Below are 20,111 nucleotides of genomic sequence, written 5' to 3'. Positions count from 1 at the left end.
TTCCATATCTACCTATAAACCTACAAACACTTAAATGTAAAAAACCCTCAACTCTTGACAGGAAGGATAAATGAAGCCCCATGGTTGGACTCTGCATATATGTAACAACAGATCAGATGTGGGAAGCACACAAGCTGTTGAAGACCAACTTTGGGAAGCTAGGACATGAAGCCAGCTTTGCTACAGATTAAGACTGTTTCAAGGGGAAAACAAAACTGTTTTTGTTATACTGGAACTGTACCAGGTAGGGAACAACAGAAGTATTCAAATGATTCAAATACTGGAAAGATGGGGGAAAAAAAAAAATCACAGGAAATGGGAGACCAGTGTAGGCTACACAGTAAGATACTGACAGACCATTATCATATAAAGGCAGGTATTATTGGCACTATTAAAGGGTAAGGAAGTGTTTGGAACTAGTTCCTATCACTATGAAAAATGGAATACACTAATCAATCATTAAGTACATGTAGTTATTAAAAAAATAGTAATTAATTATTAATTTTTATTTAAATTCATACTTATGCTCTTTCCAAAATAGGGGGGGAATGGGGACTAGAACTAGCATAGCACAAGCCTACTACCACCTAGCACTGAGTGAGCAGCAGCAGGACTGTGGCAAACAGAAGACCAGCCTGAGCTACATAGCATCCTTTATAAATAAATAGTAGTCCAGACTAGGGTGAGGGGAGTCATGGCAGATGTGTCCTACCTGGTGAATCACATCAGTCAGTGGACTGACTATCATACTCCACATTCTCCAGAGATGCTCCTTGTTTACCAACTGCTTTGCATTCTGATTAATCACAGTTAGAACAGAATCACTAAAAGCCAGTGGTGATGTTGGACCAGAAAGTACACAGCCTACAAGTGTTTCTAGATTGAGAAAAAACCTAAAATATATGAACAGTGTGCATCAGAATGGCCATTTCATCCTATGAATTATTAACAAAACTCTAACAGGTGTACACAAGAAATGATAAATTTTTAAGTCAGTTTTATTATTTATCCCCCAGCCTCTAACACATGACTTAAAATTTATTACGACACAATGGTTAAGAAGAGGACTTGTTTTCCCAGAGGATCTGGGTTCAGTTCCTAGGACCTACATTGTCACCAACCATGACTCACAGATCCAAAGGATTTGATACCCTCTCTTCTGGCCTCCACGCATCCACATGGGACAGACATACAAGCTGGCCAAACACTCACGCACATAAACTCTTTTAAAAAAGAATATTAGGTGGCACAGGCCTGGTGTCAAGCACCTGTAAACCCAGCACCTGGGACTCTGACAAAAGTTCTAGAGTGAGACTGGCCTGAGCTTCAAAGCCACAACACAAAACACAAAATGTGCAATTGACCTTTTCATCTGTAATCTAGCACTCTGAAGGTAGAGACAGAACTGCCACAAGTTTAAGGACAGCCTGGGTTGTATACAGTGAAAACATCTCTAAATAGGAAAAAAAATTTTAAAACAAACTTGTGAAATACAATAAAAAGAATCTCATTCGCCAGTCAGTGGTGGCACAGGCCTCTAATCCCAGCACTAACTAGACAGAGAAGGCAGCAGGTAAATCTCTGAGTTCAAGGCCAGCCTGGTCTAAAGTCAGTTCCAGGACAGCCAGAGCTACAAAGAAAACCTGTCTTCAGGGAAAAAAGAAAAAAGAAATAATCTCATTGGATGCAATCATTGTTCATGAAAAAGTAGAGCGCACGTGCGTACATGCACACACAATCAGGAATGGAACTGGGATTAGTGACATAAACTTTAATCCCAGAAAAGTAGGCAGACCTCTTTGTTCAAGGACAGGCATGGCTGTACACCAAGCTGGTCTACACAGCAAGGTTAGGGATACAGACATGGTCCAAATAAAAACACCAAAAAACAAACAAAAAGGGCATAGTAACACACATCTGTTATGCTAGAAGTTAGAAAGTGGGGAGCAGAGAATAAATTCTTATTAGCTTCTTTACATAGCAATCCCAGGCCATCCTGAGACTTAAGAGACCATGACTGGATTTAAAATAAAGAACAAGGTACAGACTTACTTCTCATCTTCTACACCACATTCTAAAAGATTGTTGTTGAAAATTAACTGGATTAAAAACAATGCTGGAGTTCCCTGCAAAGGGAAGGAAACAAAGTTATAATCCTGAACAAAAAGAACTGTTTTCTGCAGTCGCTCAACGTGATTTATTTTGGCATAGGTTATCTTTTTTTAGCATTATTTATAGGGTATGATGACAAGTTTATTTCTAAAAACCACACACAATGCCAGGCATAGTGGCACACACTTGTAATCAAAACACCCAGTAGGTTGAGGTAGCAACAGTCTTGAGTTCAAGACCAGCGTGGGCTAGAGACCCGATCTTTAAAACAAACAAAACAAGCAAGATATGATAGCACTTAGGACGCTGAGACAGGGAGATATGAGAGTTTGAGATTTTAGAAGCAAACCTGATCTACAGCACAGAGTTAGGCCAACTACAAATGGTCTTAAAATTTTCTTTTAAAAATGGTCCAGTGGCTAAGAGTGTTCTGTTCTTATAAAGGATGGACCAGGCTTCAGTTCTCATACCCAAAGTGGCTCACAAACTCCTGTTTAACTCTAGCTCCAGGAGCAGGAGAGTATGATGTCTTCTCCTGGTCTCTGCAAGTACTGCATTCATACACAAGACACACTTAAAAGTAAAATGAATAGTAAATAAACATATTTTAAAAAAATCAAATATATCTCTATGCTCTGGATCACAGGCCTTCTGTGAGAAATCACAGGTGGTGAGGCTTCAGCTGTTACAAACAAAACACAACTAACACACTCACCTACAATTTGTCACGGTATCAAGCTAATATTGTTAAGCTTTCAAGCATTTTAGCAGTAGCCAGTAATATTATGCCATACAAACAAACAAAAAACTTTCTTTCTGGAATCTACTATTCAATCCAGGAAAAAAAAAAAAAAAACTCCATCTACCTATTGGCATAGCACTGCCTTAAATTTTGCATACAAATTTTTTAACTTAACAACCAGATACAGTTAAGTATTTTTTAAGAAATCTAAAAGAATTTTTTTGTTTTGCCAATCTTTGTCATATCACTACATTACATTTAAGATACTTGCATTAAGAATATCCATATTAGCAACCTGATATGCTGGTGAACCTAGTACTTTCGGAGGAAGTCCTTTAACTGTAATTTCCATGAGAACCTAAGAAATAAATATTTTACAGTAGTTAGCCATAAAAACCTGAAAACTTGTTACACCGTAAAAATCTTACAATGTCATCTATGTTTTTGGCAATTTTCTAGACGTAACCATTACTCATAGTTCACTACAGTACATTTAAAATATATATATACACATATATACGTATGTATATATATACTCACATTATTTTAAAAGTTCAAAAATACAGAAAATAGACTTCTACCTTATTACCAGTTTTGTATTACTATGAGAAGAAAGCTCTATGGGCACATATCCATAATTTAACCATTCTTCTATAAATGAATCTTGACACTTTCTTTTACATTGTTTTGAGAAATTCTACAATTACGTATTTACTATAACAGGCCTAGAAACAAACATTTCAATAGCTTGTTAACTACAAATTAACTCTCAGGTTACAAATGCAGAGATGCTTGCACCTCCTTTAGCTGTTCTCCAAACAACTTCCCCCACTTGCAGTGATGTCAACTACACACTGTGTTAAGTGTCATAATAGTTCTTAGTAAAAGCAAACCAGTTGTTTTGAAAATACTCTGAAGTTGACAGCATTTATTTGAGCCTTGTCCAGATTGAACTCTTTAAAACAACTGCAATTGTCTTTATAACCCACGAACCAAGAAAGCAATGAATCCACCGAATCCTCCACAGCCCTGGCTGCCATCTACTGCACTACTCAGCAGTGTTGTTTAAATGGCAGTCTGAAAAGGCAAGTAAGACTCAGAAGTTAAAATTGTCATTTGTTCACTATATTATAAAAATCACATACAATTTCTTTTTTCCATTCCTACTACTTAAATAGAAACTATTTCATTTAATATAAAGTCAATAACAGTGTGCTACTGTTACCTTGCACTCTAATTGGACATTAGAATATGTTTAATTCAAGTTGGATTCCATTTTTTGGTGAAAGGCTGATCCCTTTAACCACACTGCAGTGACTATACCTGCTGCTGCTGCTACAACTGTTTACTATGTAGATTTCAAATGACATTTGAATGGAACTAACAATAAACTGTTAAGTCAAAAGGCCTGTGCCAAATCTCATCTGAACAAGTATCAATTGAACTTCAAGACTTTGAGGTGATTTACAAACATATTTACCAGTGTTTTTGATACAGGAAATACTTCTGACTTCACTATGTTTTCCAAAGATTTTAGTAGAAGGGTCAAAACTTCAGAACCTGATTTTTCTTTTCTGTTTCCTATCAAAGAATAAAAGGAAAGATGATTCTAAACATGTTTTTTAGGAGACTATTGTCTACTAAAGAGCTATAAAGATTGTTTTACAAAGCAACAACCCCCACTAAGTGAACCCTTTGCAGCCAAGCACTGAACTTGTGCTGTGTGAAGGTCATGGACCACTGTGACAGTGCTTACCTGCTTCAGTAACTGACTTCACCAAGCTAATTAGCTCCTTCCAGATAGCACTGACTACTGCATCTGTCAAGGAAATACACACAGTGTTCAGTTTCTAGTACCTGATTTGTAACTCCAGTTCCAATGAACATGATGCCTTCCTATGACTTCCTTGAGTACACATACATACATGCAGACAATAATCATACACATAAAGTAACTCTTAAAAATCAACACTTTTCTCCAGTTCCTCATACTAAAGAAATAACAACCTGAAAGCTAATTTATTAATAATGAATATTATTTCCTTATGCTATTTATAAAGCCACCATTTCAATGTTTCTTTAAAGAAATTAAAATTTTTAAGAAGGACGCCGGGTAGTGGTGGCATACACCTTTAATCCCAGCACTTGGGAGATTTCTAAGTTCAAGGCCAGCCTGGTCTACAGAGTGAGGTCCAGGATAACCAGGGCTCACAGAGAAACCTTGTCTCAAAAAACCAAAAAAGGACTAAACGTACCATGGTAACAGCAGGCCAACCATGTAACAAAGAATAAATGTTTCTACTTTTCTCACTTTTCTTTTTTTCCTTCTGTAGGATTTTTTTAAACTTTTAATGTTGTATCCACACCACTTTTGCAGAAAGAAAAGCACCATATCCATGCTTGGTGATATTTATATCCCCTGCACTTAAGGGGCAAGGACAAGAGGACTGCTGGACATTCCATGCCAGCAGAGCTACATAGCCCAAGATGCTTTCTCCAAAGGATGCAAGTTTCCCCCAAGTCCACCACTCCCCCCACCCATACCAACACCCACACCTACCCTTTTATTTACTACAGAATAAAAAGAACCAAGGAAATGGCTCCTCAGGCACTTACTGCCAGGTCTGATAAACAGAGTTCAATCCTGAGACCCCCACATAGTAGAGAGAACTAAGTTCTAAAAGTTGTCCTCTGTCCTCCACATGTCGCATGACAATGAATAAATGGACACATACATGTATATAATGGATCAAACGGTTTCATTTTCCAAGCAGCTAAGTAACTTTTATCTACTTATTTTTGAGTGGCAAGCTCTAGATCTGGATATCGTGTCAGCCTCACATCACTGCCCCATGCCTCAACGTCTGCAGAGCTGGGATGGTTTGCTACCTTACTCGTGTCTATTTGAAAACAAGGTCTCATTCTGCTGTCCAGGGCTGCCTCAATCCTATCTCACAAAGGTAAGCCACCATACAAGGCTTTACATTTCTTTTATTGGGCCCTGAGCACAAACTTGAATGCAAAGACTGAAGATGTAAATTCTAGGCTTGAGTCAAAGTTCTACTAGTCACTTATAAAACTATGTATTATTTATCTCTTTATACAACTAACTTCTTTCTTTTCCTAGGCAGCTTTGAATACCTGGAATAGGCATCAATTATCAGACATTGGCCTGCTTCTGCCTCCCGCATGCTGTCAGCCACTCCACTCCAATCTCATTTCTAATGGTGTAATACAAGTTATATCAAAAAACAAAACAAAACAAACAAACAAAAAAACAACAACAAATTTTTTGGTGCACAATCTGGCCAATGAGCTAATACCAAACAAATATTTACAATTTGAGCTTCCTTCAAAGCCCACTTTTGGTGGCTGATAAGATGGCTCAATGGGTAAAGGTACCTGCTTTTAATCCTGATAGCCTAAATTCGATTGGAAGATGTACCTGGTAGAGAACTTGAGTCTCAAAAAGTGGTCCTCTGACATATACATGTATGACCACACACATGCACAAGCAAACAAGATAAATACTTAAAAAATAAACACTTTTGAATTCTAAAAATTCCCCAGATTTACCTGAGGCATCCTTTCCAACTGAGACAAAGCTATCATGAACAGCAGTGATAAGTGTATGCGCATACTTGGAGAAGAAAGAAGGGCTGCTGATTAGCGGGTGTTCCAGTGGCTCTAAAATGGAAAAGCAAATGCGGTCAGATTTATAAAGCAAATTTCACACACACACACACCCACACCCACACACACACACACACACACACACACACACACACACACACACACACACCCACCCACACCCACACACACACCCGTTCTTAAATGTCTAAAAATATTTTTCATTAAAAGATTGAAATTCAGCCAGTCGTAATGACTCATGCACTTTAATCCTTTAATTCCAAAACTTGGGAGGCAGAGGCAGGTGGATCTCTTTGTGTTTTAGGCTAGCAAGGGCTGTTATACAGAAAAACCCTATCTCAAGGAAAAATTTAAAAAAACAAACAAACAACAAAAAGGAAAAAAACGGAGTATTTACGCGCTCATTTGAAATACGAGACCATCATTACTAGTGAGCCTCAGTGAAACTGCAGCCTCTCTTCCATTCAACAGTTATGTTTTGGAATGTTTCAAACACATGAAATTATTTCAAAATCAAATACCTAAACTCAATACAATCTTGTGTTGCTTGGCAAAACTCAAAACTTCTGGGCCCAACAAAAAATGAAGCATCATTTCCAGTCCCAAAAGCTGAATAGAAGGGATTGCAGCCATTCCACCTGTATTTGAACTCAGGTTCCCACGGGGACTTCCATAAGGAGAAGCACCTTTAAGAGAGAAAGACCAAATTATTCAAGTTTTATTTCCAATCAAGATACTATACATTTAAAAACATGATGTAAATTTCTCAAGCATTAATACAAACCTTGAAATTATTAACAAGCCACTAAAATAAAGTAATGGCAAATAATTGCTTTCCAATGCAGAGATGCAATTTATTTAAGTGGAAAACATCTTTAAAGACCTATTTTTTTCCATACAAGCACAGTATCATGAAAAAAGCTGGGCTTGGTTGTACCCATTTGCAATCCCAGCATTTAGAGGCAGGATTCCTGTCAGTTCAAGGCCAGTGTGGTCAGCCTAGTGGGTTCTAGGCTAACCAGGACTACATAGTGAAACCATGTCTCAAAAACAAAGAGTTCAAATTCAAGTCTGGGCTACACAGTAAACCATTGCCACAAATAGGAAAAAATTAAAACCTAGCTGGGGCTACATGACACCTAATGACAGAGCAAGGTGAAAAGCAAAAAAAGAGAATGAAAAGAAAAAATGTTTCCCAACCACCCACAATAATGTAGTCAAAAGTTATCAGTAACAAAGGCAATATAGATAAGACTATATTAGCGTCGTGTCCTCTGATCCCAATACTTGAGAGGCAGAGGGTTACCAAATGAAGATTAACCTCAAGCCCTAACAAAGCTAGGTTATATGGGATCCTGTCTCAGTAAAAAACTTTTGCTTAAAGAATCTCATCTCCAGAGGCCTGTGACCACCCTTCAAAGACTTTTCCAAAAACATCTCTCACCTTTATGTCCCGGAGTCAGTGGACTTAAGCCTGGAGAAGCAGACCCTCGAGATGAATTGCCTTGAGGTGAAGGAATACTATCAACACTTATTGTACTCTGAATCAGTGGCACGCACACCTAACAGATGAAAAGGCAAAACAGCAATCATTTCATTGTCAAGTGTGTAAAAGCTTTACAAGATATGTATTCTTATTCAGAAGCAACTTCTCCAGGCACACAGCAAGCCAACTTAAAATTTTAAGTCCTGATAAGTTTTTATTTTATGTGTATTAATTAATGTGAGGATGTCCCCTGGAACTGGGGTTACAGACAGTTATGAACTGCCACGTGGGTGCTGGTAATTAAACCCAGGTCCTCTGGAAAAGCAGCCTGTGTTCTCTCAGCCACTGAGCAATCTCTCCACCCCTAAGATCTACTTGAAGTTTTTTTTATCCTAAACATGACCAGTCTCACAGAAGAGGTAGCAAAATAAAACTACCTTATACAACTCTATATATAAAACAAATTTTATGGTGAAACGTTAGTCCTATTCCTTATATCCAAATATCCCAAGATCCCAAGATCTGGAGATAGAAAAATCTTAGAAAAAAAAAGGAACATTTGTTATTCTTGCAGATATGGGTTCAATTCCCCGAACTTATGATAGCTCAGCCATCTAGTTCCAGGAGACTCAATGACCTCTCCTGACCTTCATGAGCACCAGGTAAGAGCATAGGACATACTGACATAATATGCAGGTACAACACTTATACTCTTAAAATAATTAAGTCTGAAAAAAATTCTTTTGAAGAAGAGTCCTAAATTCTAGAAAAATATAAAACACGACAGTAAGTGTTCAACCTGTATTAAATTTTATTGGTTATTCCATGCATTAAAAACTAAAATGAAAGCCTTGTAAGGATAGGCATATGCTTTAAATACTAGCATTCAGGAGGCAGAGTTCCTAGACAGCCAAGACTACACAGCAAGACTTGGTCTCATAACAAACAAAATCAAAAGCAAACAAAAAACCAAAAGCAAATAAATGCTGGATAAATTTTCTACACTTACATTTGCTTGAATTATTTTTTTAAAGATTTATTTATTATATGTAAGTACACTGTAGCTGTTTTCAGACACACCAGAAGAGGGCATCAGATTTCATTATGGATGGTTGTGAGCAACCATGTGGTTTCTGGGATCAGAACTCTGGACCTTCAGAAGAACAGTTAGTGTTCTTAACCGCTTAGCCACCTCTCCAGCCCTTGCCTGAGTTGTTATCTATGTGTTGGTTAGTTTTCAGGCAAAACCGTATACATTAGTTTTCGCAAATAAATTCTGAGTTTCACATGCTACTCCTGTCTTTACTGTACATTTTCCCCCAACAGGTTTTTCTGCAACCCAAGCTGTCCTTGAATTCAACATATAGCCAAAATGACTGAGCATAATTATAATTCTTTTTGTTTGGTTGGTTGTTTGGTTTTTGGTTTTGTCGAGACAGGGTTTCTCTGTGTAGCCCTGGCTGTCCTGGAACTCATTCTGTAGACCAGGCTGGCCTTGATCTCAGAAATCCACCTGGGTGCCGCCAGCACGCCCGGCTATTTTTTCCTCTGCTTCTCCAGTACTAGGGTTACACTCCAGTACATTCCCATTTTCCTGGTTCAGAAGTTTGACTCTAGGCTACCAGGCATGTTAAGCAAGGATCCAGTCAATTTAGCTGAATCCCCAGCCCTTCTTTTGTTTGAGGATGGGGTGTAGGGGTCTCTGTGTAGGCCTGGCTCACAGCTATCCTGGAGCTCAATTTGTAGATCAGGCTGGCCTCAAACTCAGAGACCCACCTGCCTCTGCCTCCCAAGTGCTAGTTGTGCACTACCATGCCTAGCTGATTTAAGTTTTTTAATTCTTCTCTGATGTTACAAATTAAGCCCATGGTGAAGAGGCAATGGCAGAGGCAAGCAATCTCTGATTTCAAGGCCAGCCAGGCTATAGAACCCCATCTTGAAAATGCAAACAATACAAAATACAACCCACATCTACACCAAAAAATAAACTCACAGAGGGGCACCATTAAGCATACTCACCGCTAAGCAATACATAGCTTTTGTGAAGTCACATTAGAACATATCAAGACAGTTTAAAGCCTACTTCTAAAATCATCCGCTACCAGTCTCATCTATTCACTATGCTCTCCCAACTAATAAATTAGACAACTAGATTAGACTTTTAAGATCTTGTGGCAGAATGAGGATTTCATTATGATTTATTTTATGTCCATTTTCAATTATGTTATGTCAAACTTGGAAGGCTTCCATCTAAAACATAGGAACTAAGTAAGGCCAGTGGTAAAACTCACTGGTAGCTCTCCTAGTTAGTATACACAGGGTCCTCCAGAACTTCCAAACAAGAATAGTATGGCTGAGGATGTAGCTCAATTGACATGTGCATAAGTTCTGGTTTTGATTCCTGTACACCTATAATCCAGCATTTAGGAGATGAAGGCAGGAGGATCAGAAGGCTATTCTTGGCTACAAAGCAAGTCCTAGCCCTGAACAACATGAGGCTAAGTCTCAAAAAAAAAAAAAAAAAAAAATCAATATGGTGGGACTCATATAATGCCAGTAACTCAAGAGAGCGATGAGAAAAACGGCCTCAAGTTCAAGGCCAACCTGTTTTAAATTGTTGGAATCTGCCTCAATGAAAGGGCATCAATAGTAAACAAAGACTCTAGTACAAATACACCTTCCAAAAAAAGCAAGTCACTACAGATATATAAGTAAAAATCTATCTTTTAATGTTTTTTTAATTAGAAACCAACAAATTGTCAAACAAAATAGGCTTGAATCAGATTAAATTTAGTGTTTAGTGTCAGTAAATATTTTAAATGACTGCTTAACTATGTCACCTAGAAAAAGGAGAAAATCTTTATTTTATTTTATGGTATAGCACATTAATGTTAGTTAATTAACTGACTGCTAAACACTAACGTTCATTTTATAGTGTATCTGGGGAGAGAAAGCTCAGGACTCAGAGCACTGGCTACTGTTCCAAAGGTCCAGGGTGTGATTCCCAATGGCCACATAGCACCTCCCAAGCATCATTCCAGTCCCAGGGGTCAACTCTTCTTGACAGCAATGGCAGGCACAGAAGCAGTGCACAGACAGACAGACATGCACGCAAAATACCCAAAAACATACAAAATGAGATAAATTTTAAAATAAAAAATAAATGCTCTAGTAGGTATGTTAGCATATGATGATTACAGGTTTATAAATGATACCCTATTTTATTAGGCCACTGGAAAATACTCTGAAACATATTCAAGTTCTTATAACATAAAAGGCCTTCATAATACTGATATATAATGACCAAACCAGAAAAACTGAGATTAGACTGGTAAGGATTCAAGGACACATGCCAGGCATGGTGATGAATACCCCTAATTTCAGCACTCAGGAAGCAGAGGAGGTATATATGAATTTGAGGCCAGCAGAATATCCAGAGGGAGTTCCAGTCCAGGTAGAGCTATATAGTGAGACCCTATCACAAATAAAAACAAACAAATAGCACCATAAATATTCAAGTTAATAGTCAATAATTCTGATATTACCTGTTCAAAATTGGCAGGGAGCTGAGGTCCAAGTCTCATCAGTAAATACCACCAGACTTCTAGTTTTGTTAATGCTAAAGTTTCTGTTCTCACATGGATGGAACTCAAGGGTTGCATTAACAACTTCAGTCTTTTTGCACTACAAAGTATATCTTAAAAGAAAATATGACACAAGTTAAAGACTACTGTAGCAAAAAAGGTAAGAATAAACTTCTCACTTTGACAAACTCCAGTATAACTGGGCCAAAACCAGAATAGAAACTGCAGTATTAGATACAGTGTAACATAAAAGGGTTACTATTCCCACCAAGAGTGTGACCATCTGGCAATATCTACAATATTTCAGGCTGTTACAACTGAAGGGATGCTACTCCCATTTAGTGGATTCAAGCCAAGGATGTTCCAATTTCCTAAAAGAAATAGAGGCAAAGAACCATAGTGGCTCATGCCCAGCAGGACATGGGGCCTGGCAAGAGGATCGATTCAGGAGGCCAACAACATGGTCAACGTTAAGATTTTGCCTCAAAACAACAACAACAAAAAGAGGCATATTTTTACATTATAAAAACAAAGGCTATTTTAAAAATCAACTAATGGCCAGGCACTGGTGACCCACACCTTTAATCTGAGGCAGAAGCAAGTAGATCTCTGAGTTTGAGACCAGCCTGGTCTACAGAGTTCCAGAACAGCCAAAGATACACAAATAAAACCTGTCCCGAAAAACAAACCAACAAACATACAAACATACATGAGCACCATTACCACTAGTGCCATCTAATTTTTTTTTTAGAAAGCTACACTCAGCCTTGTTCCCTACGTTAATGACTGTTAGACTTCAACACAAAAGTGAAACTCGATGTTGTATTTGTCTTGTTTTGTTTATTTGCTAATTCTGGAGATTTGCTTTCATTTTTATGTGTATGTGTGTATGTTTGGGAACCCAGAAGAGCTGGAATTATGCAAGCAGCTGTAAGCCTCCCAATATGGGTGTGTCTTCTGGAATAGCAACAGGCACTCTTAACCACTAGCCCATCTCTCTCCAGCCCCTCAAAGCCAATTCTTTAAAAAAAAAAATATTTTTACTAGATGTGTTCTTGACTTAGGTACAGAAAACTAAGATACAATCTTTGCTCACACATCGTATACATCAGCAAAGACAGTGTTTAATGGTGTATGTCCCCTTTATAAATGCCATTACCACTTCTATAGGAAGTCTAGATGTTATGCAACAAAGATACAAACACACACTACCAATCAAACCTAGGATTAAACTAAGCTATCTCCTAGCTAGGTTTGTTTTGTCTGTAGATCCTGGAGAGCTCACTATGTAGATCAGTGTAGATCAGGCTGGCCTCAGGATCCAGAATCTACCTGATTCCACCTCCTAAGAACAGGGATTAGAGGAGTGCGCCTCCTCTAATCTATAATATTCAACCTATAATATAAGGCTTAACTTCACTTAGCCTGTTACATATCTATATTAATGTTTTGGCTATTTTCATATATATACATATGTATACATGTATATATATGAATATATATATACACACATACACACACACACATATATATATACATATATACATACGTACGTGTACACACACACACACACACACACACACACACACACACACACACGTCAAATACTCCATCTGAGCATTATTATGCTGAGGTGAAGACAAGTCTAAAGGAATCCAGTTTGGAGCACATTTCTAGAGCTATGAGGAGAAAACTAAGTTATTGAAATTTTCATTCCATGGCTATCACTGTTCCTTTTCAACTATTGTTTGTATTGCTCCTGATAAATCAGGTTTTCCAAAGTAGTCATAAAATCAGACCTACTGTAGTGACTGTAAAGAGACACATATGACATTTAACTCAGAGTAGATAGATAGCCACAAATAAATAGGTTTTCATTTTGTTCAACTTCTGAAATAACTTAGGGTAAGTCATATATTAGCAATTTTCAATGTCTCTTAAACCTATATGTTTGTTCCCTTAAGGTTAATAAGAACGTTTCGATATAAAGCCCAAAAAAAATCAGAACAGTAAATGCTAAATTAAAAATTTGATTAGTTTGGGCTACCTACTTAGTTCAATACCAGCCTCAGCTACATTCTTAGAACCTGCCTCAAAAAAGGGAAACATGACCACAGCAAGATGTCTCAGGCTTGCAGATGTTTAACTCTGATGATGTTAAGCTTCATTCCCAGAACCCATGCAATAATGGCAAAAGACATGGACTCCACAAAGTATCCATTATCCCTCTTATCACGGCCAGATGCTCTTTCCCCTCGTCACACACAATACACCCAGCACACAAACACGATTAAACTTACAAAAATAAATGCTGAAAGAAAGGACTATTTACATACCTGGGTTTAAAGCAAAATTATCTATTAAGCTTTTCCAAGCAATGAAAGCGATTTTTTTAATCATGGGTGTTCCACTACGGAAGCCCAGTTCTTCCAGCTGTAACAAAGAGTTGATGAAACTCCCACTTCGGTGCAAGGTCTAAGAAAGGAGAAAAGGCATCAGAAAGTTATTTATTCATTTACTATTATGTTCTTGGAAATTCAAAATCTAACCAGTAAACAAAAGCCACACATTACTTACAAACAAAAACCTATAGCAGGAGTAATAAAGATATATTAAGCAAGATAAACAAGCTGAGGGTCTAGGAAAACAGATAACTTGTTCAATAAAGTACTTGCTATTCATTATTAAGGACCCAAGTTCAACAATCCTCAGAAACTAGTTAATTAAAAACATAAGCAAGTAAGAGTCCGAGGCAGACAACTGGCCTTCAAAGTCAGTCTGGCCTACATGTAACTCATGATTACATAGTAAGGCTATGTCTCAAAACAACAAACTAGGCAAAAGGGCCAGTGATATGGCTCGGGACTACAAAAGGTTTTGCTTAGCCATACAAAAAGCCTAAAACATGGCTGAGCAGTTACTGTGTACCACTTTAATCCCAGAACTCAGGAGGCAGAGGCAAAGACAGGCCTGATCTACAGAGGGAGTTCCAGTATAGCCAGGGCTGTTACAGAGAAACTCTGTACAAAATTAATTAAATAAATAAATAACAAAAAACAACACACACACACACACCCAAAAAAAGCCTGAAAACCTGAGTTTGATCTCTAGTGGTATTTGAAAAAACTTCACAAAGTTGCCATGACCTCTGTACACACATCTACATACCTATGTGCAAGTGAATAAGCAGATAAGTTTTTAAAAATAAACACACTCATATATTTTTAAGGGCAGAAATAGAGGCAAGCACTTGTGATCGCAGTGCTAAAATGGCAGTAACGGCTGCCTACTCAGTGAACACAGGACTGTAAGGACTCTACCTCAAAGGTCTAAGCTGGGCAGACAGTGGCAGATGCTTTACTCCCAGCACAGACACTGGTGGATCCTCAACCTGGGTCAACTGCAGGGAACCCCACAGTGGAAGAGTGAACCCCACCCCCACACCAAGGAGTCCTGATGGATATCACATCTCACACATAGTCATACAAATAAATGTAGTAAAGAAATGAAAGGGCAGATGGCACCTAATGAGCAACACCTGAGGTGGCCTCCACATGCATGTACATATGAGCATGTAAGCATGCATAAACTAGGCCTAGTGGTTCACATCTACGATCCCAGAATTTGGTAGGCAGATACAGGAGGATTGATGCAAATTGCAGGGCTGTGCTTGAGCTATGTGCTGAGTGGTAAGTTCCACAGAACCTTACGCAGGACACACTAAAAAGTAAATATTCTGGCATGTTCAAATTATGAAAATACCAACTAATTCACTCTCCTTTCCAAGATAATTCAACAAGGTAAGGTAGTAATTCACTTACCTTTCCAAGAAGTTTGACAAACAAAGGCCATAGTTTTAACACATAAGTCTCATTTTTATTCTTAAATAGTTTTTGGAGTTCTGAGATTAATTTCTGGGAACAAAAGTAAAACATTTATCAAATACTTTAAAAGGCAAAACATCCACTCTCCAAGTCTAAGACCTTTTCATACATGAAAAAGAAAGCACTTAGCTCTACCAGTAAGTTTAACGCTCAACTGACCATCCAGATGCCCATCAAGTCAGGTCACATTTTTCTTACCAGTATACTTTCCCCTAAAAACTTCAGGCCCATCATTAACTACAATTCAAATGATACCATAACAATCTTCTCATACTGATACTCTTAACAGCTTCATAGTAACAGATGTCTAAAAGCTCAAGAGCCTCTGATATGGCTCAGTGCCCCTGAGGGCCTATCAACAAAAGATACCCAGACCTACATTAACTACTGACTCTCAATTTGCCCTCTTACTGGGCACGGTGATATGTGCCTTGAATCCCATCACTCAGGAGGCAGAGGCAGGCTGATCTGATCCAAGTCTGGTCTACACAGTGAGTTCCATATTAAGACTGTCTCCAAAAATAAAAGTTGTCCTCTGATCCCACATGCATGAAAGCGTGTATAACCTGGCATTCACAATCACACATACAATAATAAATTTTAATAGGAAATTAAAAAAAACATTTTAGCTAATATATACATTGGCCTATGTGGAGAAAGCACATTAGTATAAAAACTGACCTATTTGAGAAAGTAGTGGAGGAGTCTATGAAGAGCATCTTGCCCTGGCTAACTCCAATTATGCCTCTAGTAAACTTATTTTTAGTCCCTGAATATTTTTTAAGATGAGGTCAGCTATGGATGACCTGTTACTTATTATGAAAGACAAGCTGGCCTTCAACTCATGGAGATGCTTCCCAAGTTCTGGGATTACATGTGTGTGCTGTCATCTATGAGATGACATATTACTCTACCATACACTCCACTCCTAACACAATGCCGAGGTCATGACATAAAATGCATGGAACCAAAGTGACCAAACTAAAGCCCAAAGTAATCACGTTTTTTGACTGCTGTTTTTTGTGTCTATGTTTATTCCCTGAAGGACCACATCACAGCAACAAGAAACTAACATGTGGCTTACCATATAAATCACATCACCAATAATAACTTCATGGCCAGTAAAGTGCTAGTTACGAAAGCATGAGAACTTAAATTCGATTCCCAGAACACATGTCTAAAAAAAAGTCTGACACAGTTGTGAAAATTTGAAATCCCAAAGCTGGAAAGGTGGAGAAAGCAAGAACCTTGGGGTGGATCTTCAATCTAGACCAGCTTGGTCTACAGAGTTCCAGGACAGCCAGTGACACAGAGAGAAACTCTGGGTGTCTCACAAGTTCCAGCAGGCCAATGAAGCTGTCTTATTCCTCTTTTTTTTTTTTTTTTTTTTTTTTTTAAAGGTAGTGCCTGAGAAATACAAGACTGTCCTCTGGAACTCACTACATTAAACCAGGCTTGGTGGCTTGCACCTTTAATCCCAGACTCAGGAGGCAGAAAAAATCTGAGTTCAAGGCCAACCTAGTCTATACAATGAACTCTAGGCCATGGAGGAGTGCACAGTGAGATCTTACTCAAAACAAAAGCTTACAGTAGTCCTCAAGCCCTATTCCTATATGATAGTGCACTTTTTCATTCCTTTCTACAGAAGAAGAGCTGCCCACGGCACCCCCTGAATACTAACTGGGTCAGAAACATACATAAAGGGGCCCTTTGCAATGATGACTCTCTCCCCCAAAATGAGCTGACACTAGTATTATTATTCACACAGCCAGTTCTTACACTGGCTTTCAATCACTGCTAAAAGGTTCTAATTTTAACATTTATATGTTACTATATATGCCTCATATATAAACTTGGCAACTTTACACAGTAGCCATAGTGCTCTTAGAACAATTCACATGAAAACAACAAAACCAAACAACTGATGTCCAGTAAATATTGCCAAGAATATAAGCTGGTAAACTTAAGACCTGAAACCGTAGCCAGAAACTGCATTACATGAGTTTATAAGCATTAAGTGTGTATCTGCTGAGATAATGAATTCAACATAATTCTTCCTTTTTCAAAATATAACCCCTCTTTATTCACTCATTAGAGAAGGGATAAAATATCTAAACTTTAGCAAAAATGTTTCATTTGTTATATGAGTAATTTGATTAAACTAACAATTCTTTTCTGCATTTGTTTCTTGTTTTGTGCCCAAGGCTTTGTGCATGCTGAACTAACAGTCTACCACTCCTCAGAGATGAATTTAGGCTGAATTTTATGCTCAAGGTAGAAATTCCTGAATGTAGAACTCAGCAAACTCTTACTGTTGGCTTAGAGGTGATTCTGTTAGGCTCCTCCCGCAGTCTTAGCAACCTGCTGCCATCTCCAGGTGGTGGCACATAAAGAAATGACTGACAGTGCTCTCGCTCCCTAGCTCCCTGGACCCTCCCTCCTCCCTCCTTGCCCTCCCTCTCCCTCCCTCTGACCCTTCCTCTGGTCCCAGTGCTCCTGGATGGCCCTTCTCTCTCCCCCTTTCTGCCCTCCTAGCTCTCTCTAATCCTATCTGTCTGCCTCTACCTCTTCTCCAGATCCTGGCTCTCCTCTCTTCCCTCAAATAAACCTCCCTTATACCAGGTCTGTTGCAGTGTGATTTCTCAGGACACCTTAACATGAGCCAGTCAGGCACCCCCCACCAACCCACTGTATTATTTATTTCATACCACACACAAAAGAAAAGAAACACTTACAGTAGTCATAAGGTGCTCTGTAATCAAGGCTATTTCTTGTTGTTTCTGAAGCAGCAATGGCATCCCCATCTCTAGAGCAGTGGCTCCCCGCAAATGTACTTTTTGTGCTGAGTGAACAACTAATGGTATGACCAATTTGGCCCACCTCACAGACTCTTCTCCCATTTGAACTGGGGCTTGTTCAATTAGCCTACAATGAAGAAACCAATGACTAAATTAAACTTAAAAGATGAGGTCAAGCTAAACTATCAAGAAGCAAGGGCAGGTGAGGCACATCTATAAATCCAACTGTTCAAGAGGCTAAGATCACAAGGTTTAAAGGCTTATTTCCAACCTTAGGCAATTGGATGAGATTCAGTCTCCAATTTTTTTTTTCTTTTTCTTTTTTTTGAAGACATATGGTTTGGGGCACAGCTTAGTGGTAGAGTATTTATTACCTATTATGCTCAAATCTCTCACACTACAAAATAAATTAACAGGAAAATGAGCATCAGATAGAAATATGCATAACATGAGCCAATTATTTGAGAATGTATACACGCATGTGTACAGAGAAATAAGTCAGACACAGCATCAAAGTACAGTTAAACAGTTGGACAACTGCAAGAAACCTTTGAAAATTAAAACTAAGCAAAACTGTGCTGTCAGCAAGTCCGTGAGTAAGGTACAAAGATGCTCCTGGCTAGGCTCACTTAGGAGTATGTTTTATTTTGAAAGTCTTAACCTACAGTTTTTAGAACCAACTCAGATAGTGTTCCATCTTGTTACCTTTCTCTTGCTTAACTTGGTCTAAAGGATAATCACATCTGTTGTTTTTTTTTTTATTTATTTATATGAGTACACTGTAGCTGTCTTCAGACACACCAGAAGAGGGCATCAGATCTCATTATAGATGGTTGTGAGCCACCATGTGGTTGCTGGGAATTGAACTCAGGTTCAAAGTTCTTAACTGCTGAGCCCTCACTTCTGGTTTTTTAAATATTACTGTTTTAAACATTTGTGTGTGTATGCATGCATACCAGTGTGACTATCTACACACTCATGGTGTTTAGGTCAGAGAACTAGCAGGAAGTGTCTTTCCTATTCATACGGACTTTAGGAATTCAACTCAGGTTGTCAGGCTTAGAAGCAAATGCCAGCCCTGTTGCTTAACATCTATCTCATCATTAAATACATGAACCCCAAAGTTCCAAAGCTTGATTATTCTAATGTATACAAGAACCAACTGCATACCTTATAATAACATTTAATGCTTCAAAATCAACAACAGCAGAATGTATCTCTCCTTTACTTAGTATCACTTCCAATGAATCAATAATACTGGATACCTAAATGACAAAAACGCATACCAATCAGGTGAGCCACAACTGTCTTTTGGGCATATAATTCAGATGTCCCAAAACTAGACTCACCATTTTGCTAACAAGTTCAGCAGGAAACGTCTGTTTGGATATTACCCACAGTGCCCTGGTACACACATTTTTGTCTGAACTCTTAATGATACCATTCAAGGTTAAAAGCAGTTCTTGAATATTTGCCTCTGAAAAACAAGCATTTTAATTTCATTTATGTAGTATAGTTAAAATCTTTAAAATGTCAACTACAAAAGTAAAATAAAAGTAACAAAGGTAGATGGAGCTGTTCAGAACGTGCAGATGATCACAAAACCTACAGAGATGCTGATCAATATCACTTCTTGCAAAAAGTAAACAATCCTGACCGAAGGGGAAACAGTTGCAAACTGCAAACCCTTTTTTTAATCATACTCAATTAACTATTGTCATCTTAGGATATTATGGAGACTTTTATACAAAAAAGAAAAAACTGCAACTCTACTGAGGGAAGGAAAGAGTAACAACTTTATGATATCCCCTTACTACCTACCCCTCAGTTCCTCTAATAGTGATCTTGTAGGTT

The 20,111-nt window shown here is 38.2% G+C and overlaps 1 protein-coding gene across 7 annotated transcripts in view; it reads right to left on the bottom strand.

The window, feature by feature from the left end:
• The window catches only part of Rif1 (replication timing regulatory factor 1), a 53,955-nt gene that overhangs the window by 30,055 nt on the left and 3,789 nt on the right, over positions 1-20,111 (bottom strand). For 3 of the 7 annotated variants that reach the window (XM_011239136.2, XM_006498179.3, NM_001355415.1), the window contains 14 exons: positions 19,607-19,734; positions 19,428-19,522; positions 18,195-18,384; positions 15,397-15,489; positions 13,912-14,050; positions 11,537-11,688; positions 7,950-8,067; positions 7,027-7,191; positions 6,431-6,541; positions 4,611-4,673; positions 4,335-4,435; positions 3,126-3,212; positions 2,053-2,126; positions 713-893 (listed from right to left, as the gene is read on the bottom strand). In XM_011239136.2, coding sequence (XP_011237438.1) covers positions 713-893; positions 2,053-2,126; positions 3,126-3,212; positions 4,335-4,435; positions 4,611-4,673; positions 6,431-6,541; positions 7,027-7,191; positions 7,950-8,067; positions 11,537-11,688; positions 13,912-14,050; positions 15,397-15,489; positions 18,195-18,384; positions 19,428-19,522; positions 19,607-19,734 — 1,697 coding nt within the window. Of the gene's footprint in view, positions 1-712; positions 894-2,052; positions 2,127-3,125; positions 3,213-4,334; positions 4,436-4,610; positions 4,674-6,430; positions 6,542-7,026; positions 7,192-7,949; positions 8,068-11,536; positions 11,689-13,911; positions 14,051-15,396; positions 15,490-18,194; positions 18,406-19,427; positions 19,523-19,606; positions 19,735-20,111 lie in introns of all 7 variants that reach the window. The other 4 variants (XM_011239135.2, XM_030251862.1, NM_175238.6 and 1 more) reach the window with 2 other exon arrangements.

Source organism: Mus musculus, chromosome 2, assembly GCF_000001635.26.
Source record: "Mus musculus strain C57BL/6J chromosome 2, GRCm38.p6 C57BL/6J".
Taxonomy (NCBI): Eukaryota; Metazoa; Chordata; class Mammalia; order Rodentia; family Muridae; genus Mus; species Mus musculus.
The sequence above is the reverse complement of the archived record's forward strand: the minus strand, read 5'-3'. Positions and strand labels throughout refer to the sequence as shown.